Source organism: Syzygium oleosum, unplaced genomic scaffold, assembly GCF_021117445.2.
Source record: "Syzygium oleosum isolate NSW1041296 unplaced genomic scaffold, Sole_v2.1 Sole_v2.16, whole genome shotgun sequence".
Lineage (NCBI taxonomy): Eukaryota > Viridiplantae > Streptophyta > Magnoliopsida > Myrtales > Myrtaceae > Syzygium > Syzygium oleosum.
The window spans coordinates 7781737-7797199 of record NW_026607500.1 but is presented as its reverse complement, the minus strand read 5'-3'; the positions used below and the strand labels follow the sequence as shown (position 1 = coordinate 7797199).

Sequence of the window (15463 nt, the reverse complement as noted above, 5' to 3'; positions counted from 1 at the left end):
GGGTTACTCGTTAAAGAGAGGGGAGGAGGCCTATAAATTGAAGCCTTTGCCATGGCCAAATCTCATTCCAAAACATTCATAAGTATTCATACATTACAAGAGAAAGAGATTCCCTCAGGTGAAGGAGTTTTTACAGGAGATAGTGAGAAGAAGAAGCCTCAGGTTGCCTTACCGTGGACCTTCTCACTGTTTCTCTCCACTCTCTCTCTCTCTCTCTCTCTCACCCTTTCACCACATATCACTCTCTCTCCCTCAGTCCCTCCCTCCCTCTCTCTCTCTTTCTCTCTCTTCCTCCTTCCCTCGTTCGCCTCCCGTCGCCCCTCCTCTCTCTCTCCCTCTCTCTAGAAAAAATTTCGATCGAACGCCAATACAATCGATATTCTTCTAGAGGGAGAAACAGAGACAATGAAGCGCCCGCAGCACCACCACCACCACCAGCACCACCATCACCACCACGGCGCCTCCGAGGCCGTGCCGTCGTCGTCGTCCTCCGCGCCGCCGCCGCCCATCGCGGCGGACTCGCCGTCGGGCGCCGCCGCCGCCGCCGCCCCCTCGTCGGCGGGCAAGCCCCCGTCCATCCCCGCCGCGGAGGACCTGACCATCCCAGCCCGGGACGGGAGCGGCGGCGCTCATGAGGCGGTCTCCATCGATCGCCGCGGGGAGTTCTCGGCAATCTGCCGGTGGACGGTGCAGAACGTCTCCAGAATCAAGGCGCGGGCGCTCTGGAGCAAGTACTTCGAGGTGGGAGGGTACGATTGCCGCCTGCTCATCTACCCTAAGGGCGACTCCCAAGCGCTGCCGGGGTACGTATCAATCTATCTGCAAATCATGGACCCCCGCGGCACATCCTCGTCCAAATGGGATTGCTTCGCGAGCTATGGCCTGTCAATCGTCAATGGTCTGGACGATTCGAAGACCATTCATCGGGACTCATGGCACCGATTCTCGAGCAAGAAGAAGTCCCACGGATGGTGCGACTTCACTCCCTCCTCCACGATTCTGGATTCGAGGTTAGGGTACTTGCTCAGCAATGACTCTATTGTTATCACGGCGGATATATTGATATTGAACGAATCCGTAAACTTTAACCGGGATAACAATGAGAATCAATCGACATTGGTGGGCTCATCTTCTGGAGTGGTCGGGTCGGTGCCCGACGTCTTGAGCGGGAAATTTAGCTGGAAGGTACACAATTTCAGCTTATTCAGGGAGATGATCAAGACACAGAAGATAATGAGCCCTGTATTTCCTGCTGGGGAGTGCAATCTGAGAATCAGTGTCTACCAGAGCTCGGTGAACGGGGTAGACTATCTGTCCATGTGTCTGGAGAGCAAAGACACTGAGAAGACGATGCTCGCGGACAGAAGTTGCTGGTGCTTATTCCGGATGTCAGTGCTGAACCAGAAGCCTGGGTTCAATCACATGCACCGGGACTCGTATGGACGTTTTGCTGCCGACAACAAGAGCGGAGACAATACGAGTCTCGGCTGGAACGATTACATGAAGATGGCGGACTTTGTTGGTCCTGAGTCCGGTTTCCTAGTGGACGATACCGCCACCTTCAGCACATCGTTCCACGTGATCAAAGAATTCAGCAGCTTTACCAAGAACGTGACAATAATGCCGGGGCTGAGGATTCAAAACAACTCCAGGAAATCTGACGTGCACATGGGGAGGTTCACATGGAAGATAGAGAACTTCACCAGGCTGAAGGATATTCTGAAGAAGAGGAAGATAACCGGTCTGTGTATCAAAAGCAAGAGATTTCAGATTGGAAACCGGGATTGTCGCCTTATTGTTTATCCTCGAGGTACGCAGTATTGTTGCTCTTATATACTTGTGCGACTGGCTGCACCTATATGGTTGTTGTTATCCTCTGTGAGTTCATGGTAAGGTCAATCGCATGATATTTCTTTCGATTTTGGTGCGATAGCATTTGTGGACCTGACATATTAGGTTGATAGGCCCTCTTGTTGTCATTTTGTATGAATTTTTCCTAAAACGCACACGAATTAGAAATCTTTACAATGATATTATTATATAGTATTCATGTCTGTATGGATTTTAACCTTCCAAATATCGGTGTCTGTCTATGTATATCCGAGGTGGTTTCTCTATTCATACATAAGTTTGCAAATTTTGCTGCAACAATATCAAGGCAAGGAAATTAATGAGAAAAATTTATGTACTTTCCGAAAATCAGCATAATCTGTGCACTAGCATTATCCTTTGGTCATTTTGTGTGCCAATCTTTTAAGAAAGTTACTCCGTCTTTATTGTTTTCTTTTTTAAAGTCTGAATTGCTGAAAGCCTAAATTTCTCTTTGTGGTCGGATGATACCAGGTCAGTCTCAGCCACCATGCCACCTGTCAGTGTTCCTTGAAGTTACGGATTCAAGAAATACTTCCAATGATTGGAGTTGTTTTGTGAGTCATCGTCTATCAGTTGTGAACCAGAAGACGGAGGAGAAATCTGTGACCAAGGAATCTCAAAATCGCTATTCTAAAGCTGCAAAGGACTGGGGATGGCGTGAATTTGTTACCCTTACGAGTCTCTTTGATCAGGATTCGGGATTCATTGTTCAAGACGCTGTTGTATTCTCAGCAGAGGTTCTTATTTTAAAGGAGACATCGATAATGCAGGACTTCACTGCTCTGGAGAATGATTTGGCAGGTAATGGGTCTGCGATGGAGAATGCTGGAAAAAGAAGTTCATTCACTTGGAAGGTGGAGAACTTCATGTACTTCAAGGACATAATGGAGACTCGGAAAATCTTCAGCAAGTTCTTTCAGGCCGGGGGATGCGAGCTTCGGATAGGTCGGTGGAAAATTGCTTCCTTTTTCTCATCTATATTGTTATGAAAGCACGATTTTTCCTTCCACCTTTTCTTGACGTTGATTTTGACGCAATGCAGGGGTTTATGAGTCCTTCGACACCATATGCATATATTTGGAAAGTGATCAGTCGGTGGGCTGTGATCCGGACAAAAATTTCTGGGTCAAGTACCGGATGGCCGTCGTTAACCAAAAAAATGCAGCCAAGACGGTATGGAAGGAATCCTCAATATGTACAAAGACATGGAACAACTCAGTCTTGCAATTCATGAAGGTATCAGATATGCTGGAGGCAGATGCGGGATTTCTTGTGCGAGACACGGTCGTTTTTGTCTGTGAGATTCTGGACTGCTGTCCCTGGTTTGAGTTTTCAGATCTAGAGGTAAGTTCCTGTGAACCCTGCTTCTTGTTTGTTGTTTTTTGCTTTCTTGAAGTTGATTTCTATCCATATGAATCCGTTTCGAGCAGAACCGAGTCTAGCTATATTGGTAGTAGAATATCGAGTAGAAGATGGTCATTCCGTTTTGCTTACCTTTGAGGTTGTGTCTAATGGTGCCCTATTGCTTGTCTGGTCCCTTGATTCAGGTTTTGGCTTACGAGGACGATCAGGATGCTCTGACGACTGATCCTGATGAACTTATTGATTCTGAAGATAGCGAAGGACTCAGTGGAGATGAGGAAGATATCTTTAGGAACCTGCTTTCGAGAGCAGGGTTTCATCTCACATATGGAGACAATTCCTCTTACCCACAAGTCACTCTAAGAGAGAAACTTTTGATGGATGCTGGCGCAATAGCGGGTTTTCTGACTGGACTTCGCGTTTACCTAGATGACCCTGCCAAAGTAAAGCGCTTGCTTCTTCCGGCTAAGTTTACAGGTTGTAGTGATGGGAAGAAGATCGGAAAGATAGATGGATCTTCTCCTAGTTTGATGAATTTGTTGATGAGTGTTAAAGTTTTGCAGCAGGCAATTATAGATTTGCTATTGGATATCATGGTAGAATGCTGCAAGCCCTCTGAGGGAAGTTGCGAGGGTGAGGCGTCTGATCCTAGCTTGAAGATCTCTCCAGATGGCAGCGGGGCTGCAAGCCCACTGGAATCAGACAGAGAAAATGCTGCAAGCACACCTTTTCAGTTGGACGGGAGACTGGACTCTGGTTTAGATGAAAGTAGCAATTCTTCTGCTGTACGAAGCTCAGATATCAACGACTCTAATGTCTATGAGAATGCTCCTACGGTGAAGCCTATCGATCCACCTGAATCATCTACTGGAGGTCGAGAAAATTCTTGCCTTAGATACAAGGTACTGTTTTACTCTCTCTGGGATTTTATCTTTGCAGCATCATTACTTTGCACGTTGACAGCTTGGGTACTTTGAATGCAGACGAATTGGCCAGAGCAGTCTGAGGAACTCCTTGGATTGATCGTCAACTCACTCAGAACTCTAGATGGAGCAGTTCCACAGGGCTGTCCTGAGCCGAGGCGGCGGCCTCAATCAGCAAAAAAGATCGCTCTTATATTGGATAAAGCTCCCAACCATCTCCAGTATGACCTGGTAGCGTTGGTACCCAAATTGGTGGAGCATTCCGAGCATCCAATTGCGGCTCATTTTCTTCTTGAAAGAATTCAGAAACCAGACGAGGAGCCTGCTCTAAGAGTTCCTGTAAGATGTTTCGCGATCTTCCCTGCTGTCTTTCCGTTCTCCCTTTGAAACCTTGGCTTGAATAGAAATTTTTTTGATGGTGATAAAAGGACTCTGGACGGTTATGTGTCAACCGAATTTTTAAATTTTGTAGATCTGAACACGCCTTTACATTTTTATTCTGACCTAGTGCATTTCTCTCAGCTTTTTGGCGCTCTAGGCCAGATGGAGTATGACATTGAAGTTTGGGAGCATCTTCTGCATCAGTCTTTGGAGTTTCTGCAAGATTCAATTGATGAGCCTCTCGCAGCTGTCATAGATTTCGTATTCAAAGCTGCATCCGAATGTCAACATCTCCCTCAAGCAGTAAGGACAAAGCAATTATCAAACTTAAACCGCATACCTTATATATGAAACATATAGCCCCGATTTGTTCTTTCCCAAACAATAAACATCCTTCACTTTCTTATTGTAGGTAAGGTCTGTTCGTGATAGGTTGAAATGTCTGGGAGCAGAGGTGCCCCCTTGTGTCCTAGACCTTTTGAGTAAAACCATAAAGAGTTGCCGAGATCTAGCCCCATCAATACTTAGAGACATTGATTGTGACGAAGATTTTGGTGAAAGTGGCGCAGCACTGCCTTATCGTCTCCTCTTATTTAGCGATAATGGACAAGACGCTCCAATGTCGCATGCGGTGGATGAGCAAGCCCTTTTCAGCTGTCGGCATTTTTCAGATATATATGTCCTGATCGAAATGTTGTCTATTCCCCGCCTTGCTGTTGAAGCTTCCCAAACATTCGAGAGGGCTGTGGCTAAAGGAGCCTTTGTGGATCAATCAGTTGCAATCGTCTTGGACTGGAGACTGGCTCATAGATTGAATCTCAACACATTTACTGGTGAAAATATGCAGAATGTAGATGGTGAAGGAGAGGCCAATGGGCAGTTGAGAAATCAACAAGATGACTTCACTTCAGTTCTTGGACTTGCTGAGACATTGACCCTGTCTAGAGACCCTCTCGTCAAGGGTTTTGCGAAGGTTCTGTATGCTATACTTTTCAAGGGGTATCCTAATGAATCTTACCGACAAAGGATGCTTAAGAGACTGGTTGATCGTGCTACCAGCACTTCAGATAGTAGCCGAGATGTGGAATTGGATTTAGACATTTTGGTCTTACTGGTCTCTGAGGAGCAAGAGTTTATAAGACCAGTTGTGAGTATGATGAGGGAGGTCGCCGAACATGCAAATGTGGATCGAGCATCACTTTGGACCCAACTTTGTGCAAGTGGAGAAGAAATCAAACGCTTGCGTGAAGAGAGGAAAGCTGAGATCTCCAATATGGTTAGAGAAAAAGCTGTGGTATCACAAAAACTGAGTGAATCTGAGGCGACGAACAACCGTCTTAAGGTAACTTTTTTGTTTTAATTCATGACTTAGGTATGTGATTGCTTTAATGTGGTGTTGACTCTTCGTGGCAAGTTTTTATTTGACACTTTCTGTAATTGACAGTCTGAGATGAAGGCTGAGATGGATCGTTTTGCGCGAGAGAAGAGAGAATTATCTGAACAAGTCCACGAAGTAGAGAGCCAGCTGGAGTGGCTTCGCTCTGAGAGAGATGAGGAAATTGCGAAGCTCGCTTCTGAGAAGAAGGCTCTTCAAGATCGTCTTCATGATGCAGAGTCACAGATTTTGCAGCTGAAGACTCGTAAACGTGATGAACTGAAGGTATCTGTCACTGCTTCTGTCGCTTTATATATTCCGAATGAAGTTCTTTTGCTTTCTTTACATGTCAACATGTGCTTTTCTAAAGGTTGTATTTCCTATGTAAGGGAGTAGGGATTTGGCCTAGTGATTATTTCTCTTAGTAAGTCTTAGGAGGTCTTGGTTTTGGTTTATATGTGTTGCCTACCTCCCTTCAGGAAGGGGAAAAAAGACATCTGCTGGCAGGTGTTTTTCCTGAAGGATTTGCATGGGAAATTGTTTTGGATGACCAGGGTGGGGATGGATGAATTAGATTTATCTCCTTTTTTCCTGCATCTGGAATAATGATAATCGATGTCTTTCTGACCAAATTATGTGAATGGAACAGAAAGTGGTAAAGGAGAAGAACGCTCTTGCGGAAAGGCTGAAGAATGCGGAAGCTGGGAGAAAAAGATTTGATGAAGAGCTGAAGCGGTACGCGACAGAAAACGTGACCAGAGAAGAGATGCGGCAGTCCCTTGAGGACGAGATTAGAAGATTGAGACAAACAGTGGGACAAACTGAAGGAGAAAAACGGGAAAAGGAGGAGCAGCTTGCTCGATGTGAAGCATATATTAATGGGATGGAAACAGAATTGCAGACCTGCCGGGTTTGTGCCAATAACTCATTCAAGCATATGATTAAGTATTAATTCGGGTTGTCCCGCTTTCTCTTTGTTGCTTAGATTTCACCTAAGACGGATGCTTCCTCTTTGCAGGAAAACATCCAGTCACTCTATAACCATCTCCAGGAAGAAATGACTAGACACGCTCCTCTGTACGGTGCTAATCTCGAAACACTTTCAATGGAAGAGTTGAAGACGATCTCGAGCATTCACGAAGAAGGGCTTGAGCAGATCCGTGCCCTTCAGCAACGTAAGGGCAGCCCTCTTGGCAGTCCTATCGTGAGTCCCCACACACTACCGCAGCACAATCACGGGTTGTATCCGACTGCGCCACCTCCAATGGCGGCGGGGCTTACCTCTTCCATCATGCCCAATGGCGTGGGGATGCACCACAGCAACGGGCACGTCAACGGCGCCATGGGTCCCTGGTTCAATCACAAGTAGAGCCTCGGGAGTCGTCGCGGGTTGCCCTATACCCGAGATCTGTTTTGCATTGAAAGTGGAGGGGGGATGATGATTTTCTGAGTTGAATTTGTTTGGCATTTTTACTGGTAGGACCGTTGGGATGAGTTGCTGAGGAAAGGGCTGTTGTAATTGATAGATAGTTGGACGGAGGGGGGGGGGGATTAGATTGTTGTCTAGGAACAAAGTCCAATGGGACTAACAGTTAAAATGCCTTGCCTGCTTTTTTAATCTTTCTTCATATGATCAATTATAGGTTTCAACAAATTTTGCAAAGTATTTCTTACATTTACCTCTCTCTCTCTCTCTCTCTCTCTCTCTCTCTCTCTGTGAAGTTGTGATTGTGGAGCAGACACCCAGTTTCTCAAGACTATCAGCTGTTACCTTGACCAGTGTTTGGACTTTCCTTTAGAGTATATATTAATGCTTATGAAGTGTTTAAACACCGGCGACGCCACACGACTCGAATATCGCTCGAAACCCTCGAACACGCCGTGACTTACTTGAAACTAACACGACTTATTAAGATTGTTGCCCTTGTAACCGCATTGAGACGACATGGAAATATCAGAAATCGATATGAACATGATGACACGAATTGCCCTTGTAACCGCAAAACTCAAAAGAGAGATTATTCAAGCAAGGTGCCCAGGTTGAGTTAGAGGCTGCACCTGCTGGGCCTTTGAATAGAACATGGGCCCTTCAACGAATTTGAGTTGGAGAGAGCCTAAATTGTCAAACGAAATCAGAAAAGAAATGTGTGAAATCATCCTGAAATTCTGAGAAAGATAGCTTATGGTTCAAGACTCGGGATCCAAATTAGGCAAATTGGTGATTACGAAAGTCCACCGTGGAAGAACGAGTCGGCTGAGCTGGACGACGACGCGCCACGTCATCGCCCTAGGGTTTGGGGATTTCTTGCCTCATCATTATCCTCTCCCTACGTTGGGTATAAGGCAAGGAAACTTGGGCACACGCTTTTCCAATTGGATAATACCGATTGTGTGTAATAACTAAGCAATTTGAAAATTTCACACCCCCACCTAATCTATCCAAAAGCATCATCATCTTCAAATCTTCTAATCTTGAAATCCAGACATCAAGGAAGACACGGAGAAATCCACATGGGTTGACTAGCAACTTTAGATAGAGCTCCATTCACATAACTTGCCCCCGAAGCATTCGCGTGGCGACAACGATGGCAATGCCCGAGTTCTCATTGCCGACTCTTGAGATGCACAATTGTAGTCCGTTGGGAAAATTGTCCAAAAAGTCATAAGGCAGCCAATTCAGTCCTCAACCTTTCAATTGTGTCAATTTAGTTCTAAACATTTTCACGATTTGCCAATATAGTCCTTCCAGCCAATTTTGATCGGAAATCCATGACATGAATGCTGCCTATCCTGGCCGTTCTATGTGGCATGGTTGGACAATCAGTGCTGACGTGGATAATTTTTGCATTCCTCTAAAAAAATTTATGAATTTTTCCATTTTTTGGCCGGTGAGGAAAAATTCAAAAAAAATTAAATAATGCAAAAATTGTCCACGTCAGCGTCGGTCATGCCTCACATAGAACGGCCAGCGTCCATGTCAGTGATCTCCAACCAAAATTGATCGAAATGACTAAACTAACAAATCGTCACAAGATTTGAAATTATGTTGGCACAATCGAAAGGTTTAGAATTGAATTGCCTGCCGTACAATAGTTTTAGGATTTTTTGGACAATTATTCGGTAATTCGTTCTTGTCGGAGTAACAGGTATTGCTTTTGCGATATAGCTAAGGCATGATTCGCAGATATGTGATTACGGTGCGATACTCTCCATTTACAAAGTTAAATTGATTCATTCGTTCTGTTCGAAATGACGTAAAATCTAATAGTGGTAGCCTGATCTCCTGCATCTTTCATGGAGTCAAGTACTAGGAAAGATCCTGATCTCTCAATCTCTCTCATCCATTGAACTTGCAGACTTTTCCTCAGGATATGTTGGACTTTGACCTTATCAAACTTGTGAAAAGACATGCTCTTAGGCATACCATCGTCCAATTTTCCTAGTTTCCCGTTTCACATTCAAGATAAATTCGGCCGCTATGGTGCTCATGAGATTGTTTTTGCGGGCTAATGCCATTTGATTAATGTATCTGAACTTTCCCTTTCAACGCGCTGTCGTGCCGTGATTTGTATATTCTCGATCTCTGTCCCCCTGTGGCTATGAGCTCTCATTGCTTCTCATGCGTTTTATACTCAATTGAATCCATTAGGGAAAATAACACAAATTGTCCATAAACTTTGGTTTAATGTACAATATTATCCTTGGACTTTTAATTTGTTTAATGAGGCTCTTGAATAATTGGTGAATGTTTAATCTAGTCCATCAATTATATGAAAATGTAGTCATTTCAATTAATTTAAGTTAATGAAATCTGCTGATTTGACTTCTAATCCATTAAATTTGAGTGGTGAACCAAAAAAAAAACACGTGGACTATCCATATAAAATATTCATCTGAAATCAAAATATAATAATCCACATCATCAAATAATGATGAATATGTCGACACCTTTTTATTTTTCTTTTCCAAAATGATTGATAAAAATATAGATATATTGACTCATCATTTAAAAACATCCGATTCAGCATATAATAATCTAGGTCATCAAATAAAGTCTGATTTGTCATTTGAGTAAAACGAAGGAATACATTGAACATTTATCAATAGTTTATGGACCACATAGAACAAATTAAGAGTCAAAGGACGACATCGCACAATAGACAAAAGTTCAGGAACCATCAAGGTCATCATCCCAATTCGTTCATACCTCAAATGGAAAGTTTCGGGTTGGCATGTGCCGTAACGTAGTTACATTTAACACGACCAGTTCCTTGAAACTCCTAGTCATGTGTCTGGATATGAGCTGGATGTTGCTATCAATGGGCAGATTCAATGAATGTGGCTAAAGAATGTCCGGGAACTCAGGATTTTGTCCATTTTGGAAAAAATCTGACAGCATGAACGGAATTGAACGGTAAACGATCCTGGAGGCTCGATTTTTCGGGTCGGGTCGAATCGATCCGTTCAGGCTTAGGGTTACATTCGACCCACGATTGATGGCTATAAGACATTTCATATGCTGACAACGACATCGCTTCGCATGTGTGTTTCTCCGAAGCTGCCCGAAGCCTTTGTTAAGCACAGAGAAAGGAGCTTCCTCCACCCATTGTAGCTTGCTAATTGCTGTGATTAAGACCATAAAAAAGGGAAGGTTTTAATAATGGTCCAAGGAAAAGATTCTTGATTCTTGGATATGTGGCTTGACATATACCTTGACTAAACATGTTCTAATTAATTAAAGAATTTGACAAAAGATAGCGATGGTAGATACAATACGATTCAATAGGTCGTGTCAAAATCCAATATATACGTGTCATGTCATTCGGTATTGCCGAATTTTGTACATCGGTATGTATTCGACCGAATGCCGTTGTTGTTGAATACATATCATGTTTTGCACTGTCATGCGTAAACCAAGCTTGACTAGCCCTAGCATCCTTAAAAAGAAAGTCGAGATCTTTAGAATGGTATTCGAGGTGCCGTCTTGTATCAGTCGCCGACGTAGTGTATGACGACAATCCAATAATGTTGCATGGATTGGAATATAGATGAATAGTGTCCATCCACATGTGACCAAAACTGGCCAAACCCCAGGAAGAGGATCACGGAAGCACTGATTGCCCACAACATTCCCAGCGACGTGTTCGTATTCGATTCCCAAAGCTTTGCACCTGCCTAGAAACTTCAACTCCATTGCACCAGAAACACAGGTGGTTTCCAGCCAAGAAGGAAGAGGCCAAGAACAAAGGAGAGATCCCTGGGCCCTACCAATGTCATTGACGGACCTGATTAATTACGTAATCATTTGGTGATTGATACAGCAAGAAGAATAGTATCCTTTTCTTATCAGAAGAAGAAGAAGAATATGCAGATGAGACGAGATATATATGAAAAACGTGGCGATAAGTATGGTTTGACTTGCGGGCAATGCATGTAATGATGAAGGAGGGGTACGTGCCCTCTCTCGCGCTCTTCTCTGAATCTTCTCCAATGCGTACCTCTCGTTCGTTCTCCTCCCCTATTTAACCTCATCTCTCTACCCTTCGCAGACCTCAACCCCACCTCATCATCATCACCTCCCAACATTCTCTCTCTCTCTCTCTCTCTCTCTCTCTCTCTCTCTCTCTCTCTCTCTCTCTCTCTGTGGAAGAGATACAAAAGGAGAAAAGGGAGTGGTGCTGTTCCCATTTCAAAGGGGAAAGTAAACGCATATACCTTTCTTCAGCATAATCTTTCTCTCACCTTCGTTTCTCCTGCTCCGAAGGCTGCTCAGGTTGGCGGGTGCAGCTGAGTAAGCCCTCTTTCTCTCTCTGAGCTTGTCCAAGAACGCTTTATATACCTCGAAATATACATGCAATACCCAGTGGAACATCCCATCTTTCTCACACTTTTTCAGTTTGAATTTTCTTCCCAGCTTCATGCACACAAGTTTTCTTGAATATGCAAACTTCTTATGGTGATACAAAAACCCTAAAAAGTTATGTGGGTCAAAATATGCATATGCTTTTCCATTTTCATTTTCAAACATTAATGTGTGAATATTATTACTGCACACGAACTCTATGTTTGATGACATTAGCAGCAACTCCGTATTGTCATTTCTTTCATGATCAAGGGCTTTGTCTTATTGTTAAACTAATTTGTTTATTTGTCTATTCGTTTGTTGCAGGATGCAGAAAGTTTGTTGGCCTTACTTTGATCCCGACTTCGAAAACCTCCGCGAGAGGATATATGGCCCTACGTAAGCATTCTCCGTTGTTGACTGATCAAACGTGCTTTGTAATTGTTAGAACCTGTTAGTCATATGCTAAAGACTTATCTGTGTCTCGATCATTTATCGGTTGCAGCTGCAGAGTTAGCATTGATAATGAAAGCATGGAAGATTGCACAGTGATTAAGGTACTATTCAGTTAATTATCAGTTCTTACATGAGCACCCTTGTGATTTCGTCTATTCACTTAATTCATCCAAGGTTTACAGATAATGACTAAGTCACGTTGTTTTTCGAAAGGTCGATAGCGTAAACAAGCAAGGGCTGCTCCTGGAAGTTGTCCAAGTGTTGACGGACATGAACCTGTCCATCTCCAAGAGCTACATTTCTTCTGATGGGGGATGGTTCATGGATGGTACTAATGCTTCTTTCCCCTACCCCCAAAGTGCTACAAATACTAAGAGATTTAGTGCAATTTCGCTAATTGATTCATGTGAGAAAGAAGTCAATGGATGCCTAAATAAATTTATTACCTCATTCGTGTATTCCATAAGTTAGGAACACTAAACTTCAGATTGAACAATGTTAGCTATACTATTTGTACAGCAATGTGATGGAGTGAACAAAATATTTGCAAAGATTTATAGCTGTTCGATTGCCATTAGTCTTAATTTCTTACAGTTCTCAAGAAATCCGATTAAACGCGGCCATATATATATAGTACATTTAAGACTGATTTTTGGATGGAAAATTGAAGCAATAACAGCATGAGGTCATTGTGAGTTTAGCTACTTATATTATATGTTGGTGACCGTCGATTTTTCTTCATTTGTACAGTTTTTTACGTTAAAGATGAGCATGGAAACAAAATTGGAGACCAGAGAGTCATCGACTATATTCAGCAGGTAGTGATTAATTTCTCTCTTTGCTATCTAACGATGCACCATATTCTAATGTGACAAAGCATATGCAGGCCATTGACACAACAAGGGAAACTTCCAGCTCAGCATCACCATCGTCACCGAAAGCCAAGGCCAAAGTATATACCAACAGCACTCTACTGTTGTCCGAGCATTACAATGAGCATACGGCCATCGAGATGACTGGGACAGATCGGCCGGGACTCTTCTCAGAGATCTCAGCCACTCTAGCCGACCTCCACTGCAACATTGTCGAAGCTCACGCATGGAGCCACAACACCCACCTCGCTTGTGTTGCCTACATTTCGGATCAGCGCACCAACACCCCAATCAAAGACCGGAGTCGGCTTGCCACAATCGAAGACCACCTCACCATGGTGCTCCGAGCAAACCAAACATCCGGTTCACAGAGGGCTGCTCCACCAAACCAACGGGAAGTGAAGGCTTCTGATCTTCAAGGAGGGGAAGGTACATTTTACTAAGCATCCCAAATTGCTTACTGAGGTTTTTGGTTTTCGCATCTTTCGATCCTACAATTTCTTTAGAGTCTTTGATTCAGTGTTTAAGAAAAAAAGAGCAACCCATTTTCCAAGAAAGTCCTCTAAAATCAACTTCACTAAGCGTTATCGCAAGCTCTCGATTGCACATATGACGGGTATTCCATATTCTTTGATTTAGGTATGATGACGAACGTCGAGCGCCGGTTGCATCAGCTTATGCTCTCTGTGAGGGACTTCGATGAGCCAGCTTCCGAGTCTTCGAGCTCACCAATCATACCGATGGGGTTGGGACCGGATAGAAATGGCCAAAATTTGAGGATCTCCATCGAAGAATGGAATGAAAAAGGATATTCGGTAGTGAACATCAAGTGCAAGGATCGGCGTCGGCTCATGTTCGACACTGTTTGCACGCTTACGGACATGCAGTATGTTATATTTCATGCATCAGCTTGTGCTCGGGGAGGTTATGCATATCAGGTATGTTTCTTAAATACAACTCCTGGTCTGCATGACAATTAATGGAAAATAGATGGTCCGATATCTGATTTTTGTTTATTTAATTGATCTCTTGTTTTATCTGTCATATTACGTGATAACTAGCTGCATCTCTCGTCCGTTTTCTTTACGTTGTAAGCTACTAATCATTTTTTAAGGCGCGCAAAACTTAAATTTGACAGCAAATTTCTAGGTCAGTCATGGTATTAAGATTACCTACATCCCTTATCATTTCCGCATACTAACTAAATTGACGTAGCTCATAAATTTCATGGGATCAAACATTTCTCTAGAAACTAAACTATAGTTCCCCTAAGCATTGTATTTTGTTATGTAGGCAAAGATCTAATTCGAATGAGAGAATTTATCAAACTGGTTAAAGATCAAGATCCTAAATCAGTCATCTCTTGGTTATAACATTCTTTTCGTGTCATCTGCAGGAGTATTTCATCCGGCATATAGATGGCAGTGCATTGAGCACAGACAGCGAGAAAGAGCGCGTCATGAAGTGCTTGGAGGCTGCTATTGAGCGGCGAGTTTGTGAGGTAACACCACCGAATCTTCAAATATAATGCTACTTAGTTTAGGTGCAACTACATAGTGGTAGTTCCGGATCGAAGTAGCCGGTATGGCATACCACTTGATATAAAGAAGCTTTCAGTGAAATTTCTTCAAACAGGAGAATAGTTCATCTCATCGTCATCAAAGCCCATGAGTTTATAATGATCGTTGCAAAGCCATCTTCCGTCATAACCTTAGCTTTTTGTCTATTGGTAAATAGGGGTTCAGGCTAGAATTATGTGCGAACAACAGAATCGGGTTGCTCTCCGACATAACAAGGGTGCTCCGCGAGAACGGACTAGCTGTGGTCCGAGCGGACGTGGAAACACAGGGGGAGAAGGCGGTGAACGCGTTCTACTTGAAGGACATCTCGGGGAACGAAGTGGACATGGAGTTCGTGGATCGCATGAAGAGAGAGATGGGCCCTATAAAGCTCGCCGTGCAGACCGAGACCAAGGGACAGGGCTCGCCCGAGAAGCCGAACACGCCCTTCTCATCCCTCGGAGGATTTTTGAAGTCTCGGATCGAACGGCTCTCCCACAACTTTGTCACCATCTAGCGATACGAAATATCAAACGCAGCTACTTACATTCTCTCTAGGCTGTTCCACTATATATTAATCTTGGGAAGCTGTACATGAGAGAAGGGCAGAGAAACAAAAGGCCGATGAAGAGGGAAGAAATGAAATGCTGCTAGACGATTCTTTTAGGCTTGTAAATAAAGGGACCTTGACATGGTAGAATTGTAGAGTCAGTTCTAGAGAAGGCCTTTCAATTGGGGAACGGATTGTACATGAATAATCGGCGTTTTCGTTTACCTTGGATTGTAAATAATGGAAGTTGCGATCGGAAAGTTTGACCATG

The 15463-nt window shown here is 43.5% G+C and overlaps 2 protein-coding genes across 5 annotated transcripts; both read left to right on the top strand.

Moving 5' to 3' along the window:
* The first annotated feature begins 212 nt into the window (after positions 1-212).
* Positions 213-7576, top strand: LOC115686179 (uncharacterized). 3 transcript variants are annotated; one of them, XM_056318740.1, is made up of 11 exons: positions 213-1810; positions 2344-2817; positions 2915-3216; positions 3420-3677; positions 3801-4136; positions 4218-4496; positions 4680-4841; positions 4951-5880; positions 5983-6198; positions 6563-6823; positions 6932-7576. In XM_056318740.1, the coding sequence occupies exons 1-11, from the start codon at positions 406-408 to the stop codon at positions 7280-7282; spliced, it is 4974 nt and encodes a 1657-aa protein (XP_056174715.1). In that variant the 5' UTR covers positions 213-405; the 3' UTR covers positions 7283-7576. The 3 variants fall into 3 exon arrangements, with proteins under 3 accessions (XP_056174715.1, XP_056174714.1, XP_056174713.1); XM_056318739.1 differs by having other exon boundaries at positions 3798-4136; XM_056318738.1 differs by having other exon boundaries at positions 3420-4136.
* Positions 7577-11460: 3884 nt separating this feature from the next.
* On the top strand, positions 11461-15461 carry LOC115686158 (ACT domain-containing protein ACR2). Of its 2 annotated transcripts, XM_056318896.1 has the most exons (10): positions 11461-11704; positions 11828-11890; positions 12083-12154; positions 12261-12312; positions 12425-12539; positions 12962-13029; positions 13098-13512; positions 13723-14021; positions 14480-14584; positions 14821-15461. In XM_056318896.1, the coding sequence occupies exons 3-10, from the start codon at positions 12084-12086 to the stop codon at positions 15157-15159; spliced, it is 1464 nt and encodes a 487-aa protein (XP_056174871.1). In that variant the 5' UTR covers positions 11461-11704; positions 11828-11890; position 12083; the 3' UTR covers positions 15160-15461. The 2 variants fall into 2 exon arrangements, with proteins under 2 accessions (XP_056174871.1, XP_056174870.1); XM_056318895.1 differs by lacking the exon at positions 11828-11890.
* Positions 15462-15463: the final 2 nt, after the last annotated feature.